Genomic DNA, 23,332 nt, shown 5'->3' with positions numbered 1-23,332 from the left:
AGACCATACAAACTCCTTGGTGTTAGAGAACATTGACAGTAAAATTAAAATTCTTTGGACTATTTTCAATCCTTGTTTCAATTAGGATTTAATTCCTATTTTAGTTGAGGAAGCAGAAGCCAAGCCAGGGAACTAGAAATACACTTTTGACTTTTTAATTTGGAATCAGATAGAAGTGGGACTTTGATCATCTAAGAATGAACTCTTGTTGCTTGTTTAGGAGGGCTGTAGTTTATGGGCCAGTGTCTTATAGGAGACAGGCTTATCTTAAACCATTACACCAGTGTATGAAAAGTGAGTTTCTTTCTTCATCTGACAAATGTAGGGATTGAGGGGAGCCGTAATATGAGACCCAGGTTCTAGAGGTACATTTGGTGAATCTACATCTTAGCATTACAACCATCACTAAGCCTGCATAATCAATGCCCAGCCTCCTCATTTTTTCACTGCTGATTTGAATTTCTCCGGCTTTAAGTTTCATGCTTTCAATTACAATACCTCTGGATTTTGTTATATTCTCACTAAATGGAAGAGCTATCCTATATCCTATTCACAGTATCTTATGAAGATACTTTGTATCTCTTGCTGTTGGGTACCTTTCCAGGTCTTCATTTGCATTTATGATTGTTATTTTGTCCAATTTGACTGTGTGTAGTGATTGTATGTTTACAGTTCCATTTAAATTCTTATATTTAGTGCATATTATTTCATAATTCCGTTGTGTGTGCATTCATGTGTATGTCATAATATCCTATCAGTTCTACATTTATCTGCAAAACTAAGCCAACTAAAGTTTCTTCTTGTTATTTCAGTCTGCCATATCTTCCCACCGTTTTCCCCTCTCAGCATGGAAGACCTCTTTTCTTTATCCTCTTCTCTCAGAAACACCATGAAAAATCTGGTCATGTGGTCATAGAAAAAAAAGCTAATTACTGTGTTCAGATTTTCTTTTCCATCACCATTGTAAAGGTTCATTTATTTGAGAGCCTACATCTGCATTCTGGACTCAGTAGTGTTGTATGAAATACACTACGCTGAAGATGGCATATTGTTTTCTGACTCAAATGTACTTTTTATTTTTACAGAGTACCAAGCTGCCATTTTGCATTTAAAGAGGGAACACAAAGAAGAAATTGAAACATTAAAGGTATACTTTTGTAATGATTTTTTTCCTACCCTGACTCTGGTGCATTTTACAGATTTAAGTAGTGTAAACATATACTTTCCATCACATGTTAAGAATTGTTTCTTTCTAGAAGTTGTTTTCAGTTGGCTGCCAACTCAGCTAAAATTAATCTTAATCTATAAAATCTGTGCACTCATATATGATGGCAAAAAGCAGTTTTATGTGTTTCCTCTTTGTAGTTTTCCTTATTGCTGTGCTCTTAAATTCTTCCCTCTAATTCAGCAGTGCAGTACTTCTACATTGGCACTGGCATGTAACTACTCACTCTTTCTCAGTGAAACATAGTTCTGTAGAAATAGTTTTCTGTAATTCTAGATGGAAAAATAAGCATTTTTGAGACTCACTGGAGTTTTGTATTGAGCTGTCTGTATTGATGTTTCCTTTTTTAAAGTGTGAACTCAACCAATTGTCAAAATCAGAAATAACACAGCTTAGTGCTAAAACTCAGTTTCCTGTGGCATGACTGACTGTGCTATAACAAGGAAGTGTTTTATCATAAAAGCAGGAACTTAGTTGGCAGTATAAGTGAATTTGATGAACATCCCTGGTTTAAAATTAATAGCATCTTCCTTTTCTCACCAGTTGTGATATATGCTTGAGCACAGCTGCACAGTGTGCTAATACAGATCCATACGCTAAATCCTTAGTATGCAGGTCATCAGTTACAAAACATTCTGCATTTCCTATGTCATCATTAAGGCAAATAGAAAGGGAAATAAACAGATTTAGTAACACAGAGATTCTGATAAGTGAGCAGACTGATATATTGACTATGTCACTTAGCAGATCACATAGAGTAATCATCAGACTAGCACAGGTACAGTATTTGTGTTACACAGAATGTTTATGTTTTTGTGCCTGCACAGGGGCCAGGACCTAATGCACATAAAACCTGTTGAGAAAGCTCAGGGGTCTTTGAGTAGGCAGGGGTGGAATGAGGGTAGCAGTTTGTGGAGTGAGCAGCATTTCTTAAAATTCAGCATAGGGAAATGCAAGCTAGCACTAAAGTAAATACAACAGTAACATACAATAAATATCAGTAATAACTCTTACAAAGAAGCATGTTCCTTTCCCACACAAGAACAGTAGATGGATGCAAGGGGGATTTATTAATTTTGAGAATGAATATATTATTATTATATATTAATATATTAATAAAAATAATATATTAATATATTATTTTATAGAATACATAGTCTCAGTGAGAAAGAAAACTCTGCTTCTTCAACAACCCTGGAAACAGTAGCAACAGAAGAGACAGGTATTGGCAGGCATCCATGAAAAATCACACATCTCTCCAATGGCATCTTTCATTAAAATAATGTTCCTCTTGCATGTTTTGTATTCCATAAAAGTACATTTGAAAAACACAAGAGGAGAAGTAGATGCTGTGATTTGCTGCTCATACCTTTAAATGACAAACATTCACTTTATCTGGGATATTTGAGTTTTTCTCAAATATCATGTCTTATTGATAATTGTACTTATATGTTTACAGGAATTGTCCAAGTAGACTCTGTAGGAGCCACCCTTGGTAGGCTTCCATTTTGTATTTGAGTTTGTCCAGGAGCTCCTTGTTCATCCATGCAGGACTCCTGACATTTTTGCTTGACTTCCTCTTTGTTGTGATGCATCGCTTCTGAAGTTGAAGGAGGAGATCCTTGAAATTGACCCACTTTCTTTGGCCCTGCTTCCCTCCAGAGCTTTATCCCATGGTACTCTACCAGGCAGGTTTCTGAAGAGGCCAAAGTCTGCTCTCCTGAAATCCAAGACAGTGAGCTTGCTGCATACCCTCCTTGCTACCCTAAGGATCTTAAACACCACACATGGTCACTGCATTCTAATCTTCCCTTGAGCTTCAGATTCTCCACCATTGACTCCCCTGTGACTTGGAGAAGGAACTTACCCTCAGCACATTCCAGGAACTTCGGGAGTTGTCCCGCCAGCACAGCACAATTGTCAACAACACAGTTATCAGGGTTCCCCATGAGGACTGGAGCTTATGAACAGGGCTTGTGAGCAGATAGGATACTCCTATCTGTCTATAGAGGGCCTTATTTACTCAGTATTCCTGATCTGGTGTCCTGTAGCAGACCCACACTATAATGTTACTTGTCCCTGCCCTCCCTTTATTTCTGACCCGTAAGATTTTGGTTGGCTCTTCATCCATCCCCAGGCTGAGCTTCATGCCCTCCAACTGGTCATTGACATAGAGGGTAACACCGCCTCCTTGTCTCCCTAAAGAGGTGAGGGCAACTCCGCTGTCTGCTTTATCCTTCCACTCCCAGCACTGCTGGGAGTCATAGGGGTCACCTCAGCACATATCCATGGTGCCAGTAAGATCATAGCCCTGCAGATGTGCATGTCTCTAAACTCCTGTTACTCATTTCCTGTGCTACCTGTAGAGTCATAATTTGGGCCTTCAGTAAAGCTGACTTGCTGGCTGGAGTGGCTGGAATTGCTTTGTGCTGCTCTTCAGGTGCTCTTTGCTGGCTGTGATCCCTCTCCAAACTCTGGGCATCAAACTGATACATGTAGGATGATTTGAGGTTCCCCTCTCCCAGCAACTTTAGTCTAAAGCCCTGTTCACCAGCTTGGCAAGCCTATGGCTTTTCCCCTTCTCTGAAAGATGAGCCCCTCATCAGCCCCATATATAATGCAGACTAATAATCAAAACAGCATTTAGGCTGAAAATATTGAACTCCTATATTCCTGATACATCCTGTGTCCAAAGAGGGTCAGCACTAAATTATTCATTTTGTGAAGATAATGCCCAATCTTACTGCAGCATGTTATTTTTAATAGTGTGTGAAATCTGAGAGTTAGATGCTGTTACACAGTCTCACTGCTTTAGTAAATCAGAAATTGTTGGTTCTGCTTCTAAGTTTTAGTAGTTTTCTAAATGAAAGGGTGTACTTTCAAACTTCTTTTTTCCTAATTTTATACTTTGTACTAATTTTATTTACTTTAAGAGGCTCTTCTGTGTCCCTGATGTTCAAACATTTTAAAGAACATTTTTTTACCTGCATCTCTATTCTTGTCCTTTATTATTTTGTTTTTAATTTAAAAGGAATTTTTCTTTGGTTTTTTTATTAATTTAAATATTTTTGCTTTAACCTGAAATTGCTTCCGTCTGTAATATTTAAATGTAACAGCAAAGTTCATTCTTTATGTCGCCAGCATTTGCACTGGAATGGAATGCATTAGAGAAGACTAGACTTTTTCTGTATACTGTCTTTCTTGTGGCTTTTCATCATTTGAAGGAAGGGAAAGAATTATTTCAATATAAAAAAGTATTCATCACCATATATTGGTGTATAATATTGTATAATATGAACTATGGAACTTTACATTATAAAATTTCATATGGAGGCATATAATAGGGATGGATAATTGTGTTGTGATTTAGTGTAGTAACTTGTTCCATTTTATTCTTTAGGGTATCACAGAAAAATGGGAGATACCCCAACTACTGGAAATTCTTGTGTTAAATATATGTATAAATATATGTAGTGGCTTATAAGTGAAAGATATGTTTATTCCTTAGTAATATGAAGTGTCCTATACCTTTGTACTGTTTCTTTTTGTAGTTATTTTCTTTCTTGAATATGTGAATGAAAATTCCTAATGGAATTTTATTTTTTAGAGTTCGTTATCACTGTGTTCATTTTCTGTGACTTCATATGGAATACCCAGAGTGCAACCAGAGCTTTACCCATGCCACTGGTTTGTAGGGGTTCATGCTGAATCTTTAGGACAGTTGAAATAGCAGTGAATGTAGCAGTCCTGAAGGATGTAAAATCACTGGATAGGGAGGGTGAATGACAGTACCGTATTTTGCCATCTTTATGTTATCACCAAAACTTCAAAGTGTTGCTCCTTTTTTTGATGTCACTTGAAATCAATTTTAGTCATGTAGTGTGCGTACTAATTAAGTTTTCAACATATGTTGCACCAAGTCAATTATTGATGAATCTCTACCCTCTCCTGCTCCATTAATAATCTGCATAACTCATAACTCTTAAAGGTTTTAATTAAAATGTATAGAATTCAGCTGAATCATCCACATGAGATAATGTTTAGAAAGCGTAATATAGTTGCTGCATTCAAAGGATTTCTGGAATTTTTCATTTAAAATTTGCAAAAACAAAGTATTCTTAAGACGTGAAACTACTTCTGTTCTCCACTGTTAAATGTTTTGCTTTTCCTGCTCGTGCCGCTAGATGTCAGCTAAATGTTTCAGAAGTTCCCAAAAGATGTCACAGTTTTTCTGTGTGTGTGCAAACTTCATACACTTCTAAACTGTGAGACTATGTGTGTTGATGACATCCTGCCCACTGTTTGTGTATCTGACAGAGTCTTAGTTTTAGGTCAGAAATTAACTTACACATTATGGAGCTAGAATTGAAGTTCCTCAACAGAGAAGTAGTAGCTGTCATCACCGTAGTATTTTTCCTGCAGAACCAGGTCTTTAGTGTCTAATAACAAACTCAGAAAATGAGAACAACTTAACATTAAATCAAAATAATGTAAATGGACTACTGACTTCTGAAAGAAAGGAATTTAGTTGAAGCCAATATAAATCAAAATAATGTAAATGGACTACTGACTTCTGAAAGAAAGGAATTTAGTTGAAGCCAATATTCTGATTGCAGTGCTTAATATTTAACCCAACACATCACTGCAGAAGGGTGCAGCATATTTTTTTTTCTGTAAGTTCATTTCATAAAGTGAGTAAAAATTTAAGTTTTTTCCCTAGTATCTCCTTGTTCTCTTTACCACAAGGGTACCAAATATCCCTCCATCTTCAGTTACATGGAAATTTAATACTGCTTTTGGGAGATGGAATCAAAGTCATAAGCTGTTTTATAACCCTGTACCCTATGTGTGAGTCTATTCCTCTGATACAGGTTGTTAGGCTTCCACCCACTCACTAAATCTTTTACATATTTCCAAACTGAGAATAATAGCATCTTTAGCTATTAATCCCAGGTTTTTATAATAATAATATTAAATGATACATGTCATATAATATACTGTAAGAAATAATAACTATAGAAAGCTTAAAAATTATGAAATAAACATTATATAATAAAATACTGTTCCTATGTATCTCAAAGTATTTTATGACAAATTTTAGAAAAAAATACCTGTATAGTTAAGATTTAACACAGTTATGAACATATTATTGAAGCTTAAGAAATAGTGAATAGTAATGCAGCTGGTGTAAAACTGCCCGTGACATTATGAAAAAACAAGCTGGCCTCATTTAGAGAAGAATGTATCATGAGGTGTTCATAGTGACCTTTGTGGCCTCCTTGGTAGTGTTTGCATTTTTTTCTGTGAAGGTTCCAAGAGCTGAAATGTAGAAGTGACTAGAAAGTAATTTCCTTTTCACAGAAGAACTTGCTTAACTTTGAAAATAATTTCATATCATAAATTGAAATTAAAGATCAGTGCCTCAAAGTGACCCAGAAAATGTTGAAAAATGTGGAAGAAAAAGGAATGTGAAAGGGAAAGTCACAGCACCAGTCAAAATGATCTGATAATTTAAAAATTATTTATTTTTGTACTGAGACCAAAAAGACATAAGAACATTTATGTTTTTATAAAGTAATAAACCTTTGTGATGACCTTTTCATCCTTTTACAAAGCTGTTTTTCCATGTCTTGTGCTTGATAAGTCTGTTCCTGGCTCTATGGCATTTCACTTTCCCATTCAGTTTCCCTCATGGTCAGTATGCTTCCATTTATGAATGCTTCTATTACTCTTTAATTATGAGTATAACAAAAGGTGTTGCTTCTCCCTGCTACATTTTGAAATTTGTAATTCAGCTGTGGAAGGCAATGATGAATAGTGTTAAAAGCTGTTGTATGTAAGAACGCTTATGAAAATATCTCTTTTATTGAAGTAGATTATTTCAATTTTATTTGGACAGTTTAAAATATCTTTTACTTACATGTAAAAGTAAAATTTCATTTCAGCTTCAGAAATTATATCAGAAAATAGATGTTTTAACAACAAATCAAAAAGTTTTACAATATTTTTATTTGTCTAAATGTTCTCTTTTGTAGATAGTCTATTACAGCAAACTGTAATTCCTTTGAGCAGATTGAATTGAAAAAAAGTCTGACCTGGATATTCTTAGGGATCTTTATTATTTCTTTGTGGGGAAAAAAAAAATTAGAGTTTTTTCCCCCCTCACTTTTGTGTGTGCAAATTTGAATTCTTCCTCGGGATAGGGATGTCATGATTTTTCAACAGTCACTATGTTTAGAAATCTACTATGAAAATATGTGGGTCAGTGACAATTAGTGTTGAAAGCTTTATATGCCACAGTACCTAGAAAACCTAAAATATTCAACTAGTGGATATATATGTGCTGACTTTTGGTGATAAAAGTTTGGTTTTTATCTCAGGATGCTGAGATTTTTGCATTTAACTTTTGAAAGATGAAATGCATCCATAAGGTGGCTTGCTGCTTTGTGTGTTCTCTGTTGAATTTTCATATCCTAGCTTGCATGCATGGAAGAAAATCTGTATCATGTATGCTGTTCGATCTGGTGGAGTTGCAGCTCAAAGCAGCAGTCAGGGTCAGCAAGGGTTTATTATTCAGTCTTTCCTAATGAGCTGCTCAGCCTTTTCAGCATTTCCATGTGGTAAACTGATGAAGGTCTCCCAGCTTGTGGTTAATTATTGATACTAATCTTACCTAACTTGAAATGTTTCAGTCTTCTGTGCTTAGCTAAATGTATGGTTTCACCGCTGTGTGTGTACTGTGTGCCTTTATGAATCTTCTTCTTGGTTACTTTGTCCTCCTGAAGGAATTTTCCTTGTGAACTGCACAGCCTCTCTGCAGTGCAAGAAAGCAAAACATAAAGATTGAAAAAAGCATAAAATTTTTAAGAAAAAGAGACTGAAATCCTATTAAATTGTATTAAAATATCAATTTCAGAACTCCTAAGGTTCCCAGACAGTGGCAGCAACATTATCTTTAAAGTATGTATTTCCTAAAATACTAAAATCCCAGCAGGAGAAAAATTTCCCTCACTGAAAAATTTGCATAGCCAGTGCTAGAGAAGGTGGAATTGCAGACTAGGGAACGATGGTAAAGGACAGGAGCAATAAAACAATAATTTTCTACAGGGTGCATACCAGCATGCAAAGAGCACTTAATCTCTTTGAAATCACTTGTTGACAATTGCATCTTCATTCAGAAAGGAAGCTTGGAGGTGTATGAAGATATTCTCCAGTTCAATGCTTAATTTTGTTCTAAAAACTTGCACATTATAATAGCTGTATTCATTTCAGATTCTATAATAACTTTCTTGATGAAGTTTTAAGCATTTCTTCTGTGCTCTAATCTCTTAAAGTAAGCAAAATTCTTCCACTTTTCCACTGACTTCCTATTTTTCATATTTTTGATGCAGTGGGTGCCTTTCATCCTTATTTTCATTTAATCATGTGTTTACATTGTGATTACTTTCTTATCAGATAGCTTGAATATCGAGGAAGATCTTCTTTTGTTGTGTTGTGGTTTTTTTCACTGCTACTTGTCATATTGCCATTATCATATTTTCAGTGCAATTTCACTATGAAAACTTCAGATGTTTAAACCTCATGTCAGCTGCAGAATGCTGTTAATTTCACATGTTGATCCAAGGATTCTCATAATTATTTAAGAAGTTACCACAGCCCATATTCCCTGTATTGAAAACAGTGAAAATCTCTGTAACTCTGTTTCAGCACATGGATATTGTATTATATAGTCAAAATGTGAATAGAGCAGGATAATTTATAGCCTTAAAACTTCAGAAAGACTGAGTTCCTGCTCAAATGTAGACACATTGCAAAACACTCTACTTAGTTAGGGCTAAAATGAAACTCTTAAAAAAGTTCATTATAACTCGCTACATTTTTCATCATTTGTGAAAATTAATTTATCTCATCACCTTGAATAAATATGTTATGCACTCAGGAGAAAAAGTAGACCACATTGAACATTGCGACATATTATTTTGACAGACTTGGAAGACCTCTGTAACATAGGAAAAATTGCCTACAAGAGAAATTAAGTGAAATTTGATCATGGGATTATAAAAACCACTAAAACTTAAGTAGTTACCATTTTGATTTTGAAAACACGTACCCCATGCCTCCTTGCCAAAATTATCTGTGCTTTGAAATGTACTACAGCAGATATTTGCTTAAATCTAATAGTTTTAAGCCAGTTGTCTGAATGAAATACATAATTGCATCTATTACATCACTGTCTGGTGTTGAACAAACTTTTAATTGCCATTTCCACAGAGCTGCCAAAGATGTTATACAATAACACTGGAGCAAAACTAAGTTCCACTGATTAACGGGTGCCACAATTTACTTTTCATTAGGTGGGGATCACCCTTCCAAGGATACTTTCAAAAAGAAATCCTATCTCCTGACCCTCTAATTGATGCTTAGGCAATGTGAAAGAAAAACCACTGGAAATCAAAGCAGACATCAAGGATGTATGTATGGAGATGTGAGAGCTAGAATTTTAGGTAAAAAGTGGTGAGTAGGGATACTAGGACTGGCAGTCCTAGAGGTATGAGACAGGCAAGCTGAATGCAAAAGAAGTAGCCTGGAAATTAAGATAGAAAACAGTAGGAGACAGATTGCAGAGACTTGAACCTGGACATCATGATAAAGGTTTTACTTATATGTGGGCAATTTTCCCCAGAATATTATCCTAGAATGAATACTTTCCATTCAGTATTTGATTTTGGTTTTGTTGGTCAGTTAGTAATACCCTCCCTTGTTTTTTAATCAAAATCTAATCTGAATATAGATAGTTTCACTGTGGTTTTTTCTAGTATCATAAGTTTTGTTGAGATGTTTCATAAGTATAAACTGGACTTAATGTGTTAAGATGACCATGTATTCCAGTTATTCATAGTTTATGCACAGAGACCAAAGGTGTAACAGATTTATTGGGATGCTTATATTTGCATATATGTTCAGTCACAGTTCATTTTTAAAGTACATTGCAACTATAAATTGGATCCCAGAATCTCAAGATAGTTGCTTATTAAAGAAGGTGACTACTCAAGGACAACTGACTAAAATGACTTGTGATTCATATTGCGTTTTGCAGTTTGAGAAAGTATAGAATCTGCTTTTCCGGGTCAGCATTATTGTGCCTTTATAACAATACTCTTGTGTCTCTTTCTGGAATAACTCCTATCTAAATGAGATACTGATTCTGTCGAAGAGAAAGTTTCTATGTAGCTGCACTACATGGAAACTTGATGGAGAGGGATAAAATTAAGGTTGTTTTGGTTTTTCCCATTTGAGTAATGGACTGAGGTTGGGTTTTTTTAAGAATGTTTTGTGTGTGCAATATTTTCCTCAAATTCCATAATGGGAAAGTCTAGAACAGTGTGATGATGCATAATTAACGTATAGTATAAGTTAATTTAAAGTAAGTGTATCTTTTACACAGAGTCATTTCTATAATTAATGTCATACCTCTGTTTATCCATGTAGAATCTCTGGAGTTCATAAACTGTATCTTAGATAAGTGTACTAGTATCTTTATCTCCTAAGTGTAGCATAAACATGTCTACAAAGTTAAAAAGAGTAGTTATAAACAGTGTTGGGTTTTCTGCTACCTATTACCTACTTGGTTAGTATTTAAAGACTATCTTCTGGTTTTACCACTGAAGTTCATGGTAGTATCTGCAGAACTGGAAGCTTCCTGATCAAACTAAGATAGAAGTCATGAAAGATAAGCTTGTGTGGTGGGTATCTACTCATAGACTTTACCTTGACAAAGGTATTTGCAGTTTGCATTTTCTCTTTAATCATTGTAATTGAGGTGAGTATTGTCAATATGCAAAAGATCTTTCCTATAATGAAGTTTGGGTTATGTTACATTGTATGTTACACATTTTCCTTTCATAGAAAATGTGTAACGTAATGAAAACTATTGGTTTTTAAATGTGAAGCCTAATGTGAAATTAACTTCTGCCTTAATTTCCTTTGCTATAGAAAAAAATCTAGTAGTTTTTGTAGTATAATGTATTTTAGGTTGAAGGAAGGACTAATTCACCAGGCAATCAAGTTGTTTTGACATCCTGAGTTTGCTCTCTGTAACACGTGAGGAATGTGATAATTGTAAGCAGCAGAGGATTAATCTTTTAGGTGAATATATTTCTTAAAAATGAATCTCTATTGGTTTTTTTGATATCTGGTTTCAAAAAGGCCCCAGAAAATAATTTCCTTCTATAGCTAGGAAGTGAATGGCTTGCTACACCTCAAAATCTTTTTGTTGTTTAGATTGCACATGTGAACTCTCTACATATCAGTGGAAAGGCTAGTCATATCTAAAAATTCTTGGAACCTTTAGACAAAAATTATGTTCATTATGAAGAATAAAAATCATCAGTTTCTAAAAATGTAGATTTACTTTTTTACTATTCTCATAGCACTATTTGGTTGAATATTTCTTATTGAAAAGTATTATTACTGCCTGTTATCCTTCTATAGATATGTAAGTTACTGTTTTCTGTGTGCTGTACTGATAATGCTTTTTGCTTCAACTTTTACTTAAACAAAATAATTGGTTAAAACTTAGCAAAATGTGATATATATCATTGCTCTCCTATGGAGTTATAAGGCTTTGTTATAATGGCTTAATCTTGTTGTTTGGTTGCCATGAAATTAGTTAGTTATACTGTGAAGCAATGTTGACAGTAAACTCTCCTTTCCACCCCCTCCCCAAAAGAAAAGGAAGAAAAGAGAAGAAAAACAAGGTTGCATTACAATTCTGGCAACATCAGCCACACTAATAAAATTAAATTCAATGTTGGTTTACGACTTTGAATTTATGTGACTGCACAGGATCAAAGGATTTGTATCCCACTGGACTGCAAGATCTGTAGTTCATGGCAAAAAAACTCATCAAAAAGAACATTTTAGTAGTAGGGCTTTTCATTTTAATCAGCCACAGTAATAAAAAAGCTGTTAGGTGTCCAAAAACATTCTCCCAAGATCAGAGACAACTTGCTCTCTGCTACAATCAGTTCTCTTATTGGATCCATACTACCTCTGTAGTTCTTGTCACTGAAACTTCATCTTTGGCTTGTTTTCAACCGTTTTTTTACATTGTTTTCACATTTTACATGCCAAATCATTCTATGTATCAGTAAAAATAATGATTCATGTAATTTACCTGGCAATTGAGAAATACTGTAACTTATTTAAAGTAAATTATCATCAAAACATATTATTAAATGATACACAATTTTAATAATAGCTTTCTATTTCTATGTATTGTATTTAAAAATATTTTAGTAGCAATATTGGGGGTTTTCTTCTCCTTGCATATAGTCTTCCAAACACCATCACAAAGAATAGATATTAGTATTTTCGTATCTATACAGACGTGGTAACTGAGGCTGTCTTAAGACTAAGGTAGCAACTGCAAGCGAGAAACAGAATAGAGAAGTAACTACAAAGTTTGTGATAGGAAATGAATGTTTGGATTTTGCATGCTAATTGTTCATGGTCCTAGTTCAACTAAAGTTTGAAATAAATTTTTAGCTTATAACATAGTTTTCTTCTTTTATTAGCTTTGCCTCAGAAATTGTATGCAATATATCATTTACATTTATTAGGGTGTTGCATGCTGAGTTGCCTCATACCATTCTGTAGAATTTAAATATTTAACAGAGCTTAACAATATTTAGAGATTTTGCCAATTAAATTGCCCACAAAAATACCAGTTTTCCTAGAAATTTTGGGTAGGTCTCAATTTAGCTGGATACCTCATTTTTACATACTATGTGGGATTTATTTTTCCTAGCATAAACTAGCTTACATTTAGGATGAATCAACACACAGTCACTTTCTGCAAGGATCACTCCCTAGAGATCCTCCCTAGAACTAGTAAAATAACCAGTAAAACAAATCTCACCACATCCCTTAGAAAAAAGCAGGATTGGCACACACGACCAGCACTCTGCTATCCTCCCCGTGGCAGGCCAGCGGTCACTGTAGGCCTCAGCCTTAGATAAGCGAGATCATGACAGGTAGCTACTGTACACTAATTTTTTGCAGATTCAAGTGGGTGTGGTATTCCCATCTCTGGGAATTCACTACTGCCTGAGATACATGCAGGCTTAAACTGGGTTTTGTCAGAGGAGTATTTTCATGGGCTTATTATTTTAAAAACATTCATTTAAATGAACAGAAACTTTAGTATTAGTGGGAATTTTATAAGTTACAAAGTTTTACCTACCAAACATTTTAAATCTACATGAAATGTCAGATTATCTACTGTTAATATTTATTTATTAATAACCCAAAATTTGCCCCTTAAGCACATATTGTTAACAGTTGCCTTTATTAAGTCCTATTTAGTCTATTTTTTTTAGAGTTTTTTTATCATTTATCTCAAGGAAAGACATTCCTTAGCAAATGTGCTTATGATAAGTGAATCCAAGCCATTAATAATTTTCTGTTTGATATATATCATAGAATCATAGAATCAGCTGGGTTGGAAAAGACCTCCGAGATCATCAAGTCCAATCCTTGATCCAACACCATTGTGGTTACTAGACCATGGCACTCAGTGCCACATCCAGCCTCATCTTAAAAACCTCCAGGGACGGTGAATCCACCACCTCCCTGGGCAGCCCATTCCAATGTCTGATTACTCTCTGTAAAAACTTTCTTCCTAATATCCAACCTAAACCTCCCCTGACAGAGCTTAAGCTCGTGCCCTCTTGTCCTACTGCTGCTTGCCTGGGAGAAGAGACCGACCCCCACCTGGCTACAACCTCCTCTCAGGGAGTTGTTGAGAGTGATGAGGTCACCCCTGAGTTCTCCAGGCTAAACAACTCCAGCTCTGTCAGCCTCTTGTCATAGGACTTTCTGCCTGGCTGCTCTCCAGCCACTCTGTGCCCAGCCTGTAGCACTGCAGGGGGTTCTTGTGGCTAAAGTGCAGGACCCAGCACTTGGCCTTGTTGAACCTCATCCTGTTGGAATCAGACCATCTCTTCATGTCAGATACAATAAGGATTTATATTGCAGTGAAATTTCTCTATGGGCATTGAGATTCCACAGTAGAGTACATAACGTAGCAGAGGCTGAAGTGGACACAGTAGGATCCATAAATGTGGAGTATGCTGTGGAGTGCAATGGACATTATTAGAGATACTTTTCCCTTTAATAGGATTCGTAATGTTTGCAGGATCTTGAGAGATTACCAAGAATTTTCAAGGTAATATCTGATTGTTTTATTAGAAGTTTGTTAGAAGTTATGGAGGGGAGAGGGATGTACCCTTATTAAGGGCGTTGATCTGAATAAAGTGACGTATATAGGACAGCTGTAGGAAAAGGGGAATTAGAGATGAACTGTTCTGAGCTATGTATTGTATATGAATTCTCCAAGTAAGTTAATTTGTGTAATCTAAAATGGTTGGATGGTAGTTCTCAACAGGGAAGGCACTGAAGGGAAGATATGTTTATGTGTAGGATTGTAAATTGATGAAAACATTTACAGAGCAGACACAAAGCAATAAGGATGAGGAAAGCAAACTTTAGGGCAATCTGGGAATCACTCTTTGAGGAGAGAGGAAAAGAGCACAGAACATTAGGAGAGAATTGAAGGTCCACAAAGAGCTGGAGGAGGAAATGCTGGAGCTTAGAAGAATATAGGACTTTGTGCAGTTTGTAATGTAAGGGGTGGTTTGTATAACATACAGAATAGTCTCTTGAAACGCACAGTCCTGGTCAGAAAACATCTACTGTGTCCTTGTGCCATAGATCTGCTTTGCAGGGCTATTCATACACTTCCAGTAGTGATAAAAATGGAGGTGTGTTTGTTACCTTATGCTTATGTGGTCACTGAAAGCTTAGCACTAATGAGAAAGAATCATAGAATATGCAGTGTTGGAAGGGACCCTTTAGGGTCATCGAGCCTAACTCCTGGCCCTGAACAGGACACCCCAAGAATCACAGCATGTGCCTCATTTAGTTCCCACTCCCACTGTATTCCACTGTCAGCAAACTTAATAAGTTCCAGTTGTGGATTTATTTGGGCTTTTTATAAGCTCATGGTACATATATTAAAAAAAAAACAAACAGAACCCCCAGCTATTTCTTATTCATTGTCTTCATAAACCCAGTAGACTCAGTAAGTACAAATGTACTGGCCAAAAGCTTGCAAATCTTTTGAAAGGCACTTCATATTGGAGACAGGCACACAGGCTTTGCAACTGAAAGGGTTTTATGGCTATTGTAGATTCTGGATCTTGGAAAATGGTGAAGAGGAGGAAGACAGAAAGCATATATAAAGAATCAAATGGTTGAAGAATGGCATTAAATTTAGGAGAAGAATAAATTTATAGTAATACAAAAAAAAGTGAAGGATGTAAACAAGCCTCTAATGAATATGGTAATTCAGTGACACCTTTTTTGTGTAGTATATAGTTAAATAGGTGTAAAAGATGAAGTGGAAAAGACAAAGGAAAAAACAGCACTAGGGAAGAAGGTAAGGGAGCAAAGCAAAGGGGTAGGTAATACAAATGACACACTAGGAGGAAGGAGACACACAGGGAGGGAAGAGATGAAGAATAGCTGAAGGTGTTAATGAATGTATTTTAATTTTGTCTGCAGGACTGAGTCTATATAAAAGAAGTATTCAAAATGTGTTATAAATGTAAACTAATTCAGAAATGGCATGAACATGTGACTGGCTATATCCAGAATAGTTTTGACTCAAACTGGAACAGTGAATTGAAAGATTAGAAACATAAGCATTCAAGAAAGTGTAAGGATATGTTAATTTAAACACTCACTATAAAAATGACATGCTTGATTTGAATGTTCTTGCACTAGAGAAAGCAGGTATCATTCTGTTAATACCTTCAGTTTCTCATTGATTTTTTTGTATTCAGAGAAGGGCAGTTTTCTGGTTTTGAAGTTTTTCTAACAAAGAATAAGAAAACACTAGAAGTACGAGCAGATGGAGTACAAAACAGGGCATTTCTCAAAAGTAATTTTTCCTTTGAGTGTCTACTTCTTTTGAATGTATTTCTTTCTTGCACACTCCTTCAGTTATTCATTTACCTGTTTTTTTCTAAATGTGATAAATGTTTTCACAATACATATTTAAATTACCAAACTTTTGAAGTGAATTAGTGCTAAAATGTTATGTGAATTTTAAGTCATGTGTAGGCCTATATATGCACATGATATTTAAAAAAACATGTCTATGTTGCAGTGTAAGTAGGTATATTTTAATTATGTGTTATACCAATAATTTTGTACTTCAAAATTGCTAACTACAATACTGAATTTCTTTCTCAACTGCATAAATACCAAGAGATGTTAAATAACTAAATATTCAAAAATATATAGCAAAGCAATGTTCTGTATACCTGCCACGGTCAAATTTCCCACAACTACTTTCGCTACATTTTCTTTATATGTATTTAATATTTTTAAATTAGAGAACTGAACTCTGTATACGCAAATATTTACAGTTCTGTGAATGTTTGAGAATAGTCAGTTATTACTTTTTTACTGTGAGGTGTAAGAACAATCCTTGCTGCACAACTTTGAAAATGGTAATATAGCATATTTAACTGTTATGTTTATTGAAGTATTTGTGAGAGAGGAATTTTGATTTTTATGTAAATTGTCAGGGGCTTAACTTTTTCCTGTGGAGAAGTCCTTTGCTAAGTCTCTGATTGTTGTTAAAATTTAAAACAAATGTATGTTTTTTCAAGGACAGAGATTTAACAAAAAAAGGACGTCTTTTCCTTTGTCAACACAATACAAGAATAAAAAGTGTGAACTCTTCCAAAAACTGAAGATGAAATTGCTTAGAGTGAACAAAACCAGAAAGTCAGATGCTGTCTGTGAAAAATTTGGTTTTCCTCTGTTTTCTATGGATACTTCTTTGATAGCCAAAATACTATTACGACAAAAAAGCTGTGAAGTCTATAAAAATACTTTTCTTCGGCAACTCCATAATTCTTATCTTTTTTTCCCCTTTTTTCTTTCTCCTTTTTTTAGTATCCCTCTTCCCCCAAACATTTCCACTTCTGTAAAATATATTCTTAGATATTTTGTATCTTCTTTGTTCCCATTTTTTTCATTTTCCTGGCTTGGCATAAGTAACTAATTAGATGTAACAATCAGTGTATAAAAGTCAGAGAAGGGAATAAAATTGAGCTCGCTTTCTTCCTAGTACATTGTTTTTCCACACTAATTAGAGTAAAAACCTGTAAAAGTGTGTGTTTCTCAGTTAAAGAAAAGGTCTGTCTCTGATATACCTGGAATAACTTTGTTCATTAAATATGTGTCATTTTTACACACTCACTTTTCAGGGTAGAATTACACTGTAAACACTGGTGAAAAAGTATTAGGCATTGACAGTGGAGCATTAACTTGCTAGTTTCAAAGCAAATTTTTGCATATTGCTTGCTCTAGACAGCGTTTTAGAGATTTTTTTTTTTTATGTTTTACTGTTAAACTTCTCAGGATTTTTTTAAACATTTATGCTGAAAGTAAGTCATGACTAATAACAAACCAGCAACTGATTTTTGAATGTAGATTGCTGTAAACATTTATACTTTCCTCATATTCATACATACAAATTGTTTCACAGCTTTTCATATCAGAGCAATTCTGTGTCATGGTTGAAAAGTTTCTGTCCCCGTAAAATCACATTATATAAAACAGTAACAAAACAAATATATTTGAGTTGATTGCATTTAATTGACTGTAGTTGACTATATTGACTGTATTAAATGAGACTGTAATCTTTCTGTCACCTAGCAGAGCACAGAGAAAAGCTGTCACAGTGGTATTGAGATTTGTCTGTCAATCCACATTATCATTTCAAAGACATGTAAACAACCTCTAGGTTACATTCTGGATGAGAGGATTTAATCTTTTGCTTTTGTGATTAATTACATGATTTTTCATCTGATACGGCAACAGTACAGTGAGTCGATTTTTGTACTTTATCTTCCTTTGAAGAAATTCTTAATTTCCTGGGTTTCATGGAACCAAGGCCAAGCTGTTGGCATTGTCTCAGAAAATACATCTTGCCATTTTTTCTTTGTTTTGTGTGAGGTTACTTAGTAGATGCCAAAAGGAAGTCACTGGAATCATGGTAGAGGAATGGGTGTAAGACAGGAAGACAATGGAAAACCATTCCAAATGCTCCTATTGTTTTCCATGTTACAGTGTATCAGTATTTTTGAATATTTGCATAATCATCTTTGTACCATGACAATATTGTGTATTTTAGTAAGAGGGGTCTTTTTTATTGTTGTTGATGGGGGATTTTTTTGTTGTTGTTTGATTTTTTCCTTTTGTTTAGGGGTGGCTTTTCTTTTATCCATTATTTTTTAGGAAGAGGGTAATAGAGGCCTTGTGAGCTTATATATAAATGGTTGTGTGTAAGGCATCTGAGAAGTCACTGGGATCATTTGCTCTCGAGTTGATTTTACTCAAGGAAAATGGATCATGCCTGTTTCAGTGGCAAATACCAGACAAACCTTGAGAAGTTAAAGAAACTGAGTTATGAATACAGCTACACTGGTGAGGTTTGAATAACAAATAAAGCACAAAGATTACTTTTTTGCATATGACAATTTTCTCAATATTTTCTAATACAGAGTTGTTCACTCATGATCAGTCTGTGATATGCTGTCCTTTGCAGATCCCTTTCTCCTAGAATTGCTATACTACTGATAAATCCCTATGTATGCTGCAGTTCTCTTTCTTGAATTGTAGCATATATTTTCAGACTGCTTCCTTGTCTGATAAAATTTTTATGAATTCTGAATTTTAGCAGTGTTCTTCAGCTTCCTAACATAGTATTGTTTGCATATTTAATATTGACAGTGAATGCAAGAAAGATTGTACCAAAGTATGGCAACTTTTTTCGGTAGTATATTGCTATGTGGATCAGGCTTAAGATACTCAGGATGCACTTTGAAATATGTGATTGAAAACTGATTTCAGCACATTAAGGCCTTAACAGTACATTGGTTTACATACTTATACTTTCTTTTAAGCTAGCAATATGAAAAGAGTAATAAGCTATTTTTGAGACATACCTGCCTTTAATATGGTATTTTTAAAAGTAATGTGGAGAAAATACATCTCTGCTGTCATGGAAATTTAGGTGACTGTATCAGTCTTGTGTGTGTGTGTGTGTGTGTAGAGAAGAGGGAGTAATATGTAAAAAAAACTTTATAATTTTACTGATTGGCTGGCAAGAGTCACTGATACAAAGAAAAGCCAGAGAAACTCAACACACCAAGGCTTGAGGGCTTAATTTGATGTGCTCTCTGAAATAGCAAGAAAGTGAAATGGTCACGGGAGTAGAAATGTATTCCTTGCACTAGTTTATTTGGTGTTGAATCTAGCTATACAATCCCAGTTTCTTATATAAGTGTTGCTGAGAAGCAAGCAATTAGACATCTGTACAAGTCGGCAAAGTGGCAAATGCAACTTTCATATGAAAACAACTGCTATCCTCTATGTCTAAAATTCACTGATGAACATCTCCTACATTGTTCTTCATAAGGAATTCTTTTCATTTCACACAGAAATTTATACAGGCATTTTACTCCAATAGGTTTCAAAATCCTCTACTGTTCTTCAGAAATAAATCATGTTCATTCATGCATAGGGTGGCTTTCTAAGCTCTAGTTTTCAGCCACCCTCGCATATCTTCTGTCTCTCCAACCTTCTTCCCACATCTTCCCTCCCTCAGACATCTTGTTCCCTGCTGAAATTTTTTTGCATTTCATGCTGCTTAAAATAGCTGTGACCAAACTATTATATTCTGATCATGTTTGATCTCCATTTGATTCATTATATGATATTACAGCATTTCATCTCATTTTAAGAAATATTTACCAGGAAGCAGAGCTTTATTAAGAATATGTATGCAGTATTTATGTGTATATATAAAGAATAGTACATATTAGTGTACATATTCTAGAAATTTTTGTTGAAAGTATTAGGTATGTAAGCTGAAAAGTTTTCAATATTACTTAATCTTATAGTGAATAAGATAATTATTTTGAGATAAAAAGTAATTACAAGAAGAACTTGGTTTATTACTGCTCTTTTTATTGCACTCAGTTGGATATGACTGATCTTTTCCATTGATGAGATGTTCAGCACACATTTCCAGTGTTTCATTTTTGCTAAGCTTGCATTTCTTTTTTGTGCTTGATAACTTTAGCTTTAATTCTTGTAATATAAATTTTCTTTATTAACAGAAAATAATTTTGAAAATATGAAAGAATAAAAAGCAAGAAGAAGCATAAAAACTAGCACCTCAAATATAATTTTGAATTTAAACCACCAATTTTATGTTGTAATATAAAGACTGAAGATCTGTATTTGAAAAGGCTTATAATACTAATACAGTTACTTTCATGCCCATTTAAATGTAATAAATAGTTTTGTTAGATACTGTGCTTGTTTTACAGTGTGTTTTAAGGTGGCTTCAGATTTACTGCTGGGAAAATCTGTAGTGTTCAAAGTAAATTGTTCTGTTGGGGTGTTTTTGATGTCCAGTAGGAGCAAAATACTATGATAAAAAACCAGTTAAATTCCCTAAGGCAAATTTACTTCATTACCTCATTTATGGGTCAGTATGCCAAGTTGAAAGAGAAAGGTGATTTCTTCGGAGCAATTCAAATGGCCAAAAATCTTGTGATAGTTGAACTGAACTAATAATAAAACTGAGTGACAACAAACTTTGATAGAGTAACAGCAGGAAAAGAAAAAACTAAGCAAACCTATTCTGCTGTACATATTAATCCCAATTCTTCTATAAAACTAATAGAATTTGGGTTGTTTCCAATGCAGATCTCTGTTTCATTGTCTGTGCAAGACTTTAAACTTGATTTCCGACCTTTATACTTGCCAGTTAAGAAAAGGAGCACATTGTACCCAGTATTTTCAGGGTGTTTACCTTGGATTTTATCTTAAGAAATTGATTAGAATGCAAGTTGATCATACTGCTCTAAGAAATAATGTATATTGTTTGCATATCTAATCAAGCTTTGTTGTACAATATAAAGTCCCAATATATTACACTATACATGCATTACTTGAATCTGTGTTAATTAATGCTGTAAACTGTGAACTCTGACCTAATACCCAAGTCGGAATGATAAATAGGAAGTACTGTGTTGCCATTCTGACAAGCACCGTGTGGGAATTTTATAAGTGTAAATTGTTTGCCTGCAGGAATTTGGCAAAATCGAAGCTCATTATGGCTTCTGTTGAAATGGTGACTTCCCTTTGTAGAGGGATCCTGAAAGAACCATGCAAAGAAACAAGATAACATCAGCCAGCTGCCTGATACTATCATGGCATAACAGAAAATAGCTTGTAGAGACTTGATCATCTGGGATAGCAGTATTGGATTTTATTGTATTATTTAAGGGAGATCTTTCTATAAAACAATATGTCCACTTAAGGACAATGTACAACTTAGAATTTGCCCAAATTGATGTTCTGGATATTTACTCATAAAATAGGTTTTTTTGAAACACACCCTGCTTACTTTTCTTTAAAGAGTAGTAATTTTCAAATAATGTAATAACTTGCAATAAGGGCATTTAGAACTAGGAAAGTGAAGTATTTCTCTCTTTGCTTAATGTAAGAACATAGTCTAAATCTGAAGATTTTTAATTGCTACAAAATTAGCACTTTAGAAGAATATTTGCACTAAGAGGTTTTTTCTTGTTGCTCTGCAGTCTCAGTTTGAACTCAGGGTATTCCATATTCGTGGAGAACATGCTGTATCAACTGCTCAGCTGGAGGAAACCATTGCACATCTGAAAAATGAACTCGATAATAAATTAAACAGAAGAAATGAAAAAGCAAAAGATATTGGTGTTTCTACTGAAGATGATAACCCACCAAAGGCATACCGAAACGTATGTATACAGACTGACAGAGAAACTTTCATAAAACCTAGTGAAGAAGATAACAGAGCTGTGAAAAATAACCAAATAGTCCCCAAAAAGCTTAATATTTCTTCTTTGTCACATAGTATTTCTACCCAAAGTGAAAATAAGGACAATTACAATGTACAGTCTTCAGAAAGTGTCTTATCTTGTCAACCAAAACAAATGCCGCCTCCTCCACCACCACCACCACCACCACCTCCTCCTCCTCCACCCCTTTCTGAATCTTCACTGCCAGGTTTAGTTCCTCCACCACCACCTTTGCCAATGGGTCCAACTTCACTGACATCTCAGTTTGGATCTGGTCCACCACTGCCACCTCCACTTTCTGAAGGCTGTAGGAATTTGCAAGCACCGCCACCACCACCACCACTTCCAGGGCTGGGACCTCCTGCTGCACCTCCACTGCCTGGATCTGGGTTACCTCCACCTCTTCCACCTCCTGGGCCTGGGTTCTTTTTTAATAGCACTTTATCTTCAAACCAAGGTCCTCGGAAACCTGCCATTGAACCTAGCCGTCCCATGAAGCCTTTGTACTGGACACGGATACAATTGCAAGATAGCAGGTAAAATACATTTACTTGGACATAGAATCACCACTTAGAATTGTCATGATAGGTATGCTATTTAAGATATACTATTTAAGACCTAATAACAAAAAGTTGACAGTTTAGGAACATATAACAAAATCAGTGTAGAGGCATTAAATTGCTTTAAGAAAAAAATTGAATCAGTTCTAAAAGTCTAGAAATAGACCAGAGAAAGTTATTTTGAAATATTATAGTTCAATTAAAATTGTATGCATTATAAATAGAAATTTTGTGCATCATAACAAAACTGTATTTTTTGTGGGTTTTTTTTCCCCCAGTAATCCAAGTACTCCATGGATAACCACAGTGACAGGGTCCTTCCAAGATTTAACACTAAAAAGCAAAATTGTCACCAAGAGATTAGAAAGATTTTTTTTTTATTAAATCAGAATTTTTGCTTTCCAGTCACTTCATGTGATACTATCTTCAGAGAACTATGTTGTATCATCCTTTATGATTCCAGTTCTGGAAAGAGTTAAACTGGAACCTAATGTCTGTGTATAAGTGTGTCAGTAAGTAATGGCCAGTCTTCACGAGTGAAGATCCGGGGA

The 23,332-nt window shown here is 34.9% G+C and overlaps 1 protein-coding gene across 6 annotated transcripts in view; it reads left to right on the top strand.

Annotated features, from left to right (window-relative positions):
* The window catches only part of FMN1 (formin 1), a 186,406-nt gene that overhangs the window by 75,286 nt on the left and 87,788 nt on the right, over positions 1-23,332 (top strand). For all 6 annotated transcript variants that reach the window (XM_050335930.1, XM_050335931.1, XM_050335932.1 and 3 more), the window contains 2 exons: positions 1,086-1,147; positions 21,979-22,757. In XM_050335930.1, coding sequence (XP_050191887.1) covers positions 1,086-1,147; positions 21,979-22,757 — 841 coding nt within the window. The remainder of the gene's footprint in view (positions 1-1,085; positions 1,148-21,978; positions 22,758-23,332) is intronic.

Source organism: Myiozetetes cayanensis, unplaced genomic scaffold (assembly GCF_022539395.1).
Source record: "Myiozetetes cayanensis isolate MyiCay16 unplaced genomic scaffold, myiCay2020 scf6-25, whole genome shotgun sequence".
NCBI classification, from domain to species: Eukaryota; Metazoa; Chordata; class Aves; order Passeriformes; family Tyrannidae; genus Myiozetetes; species Myiozetetes cayanensis.
This window is presented reverse-complemented; position numbering and strand designations above follow the sequence as displayed.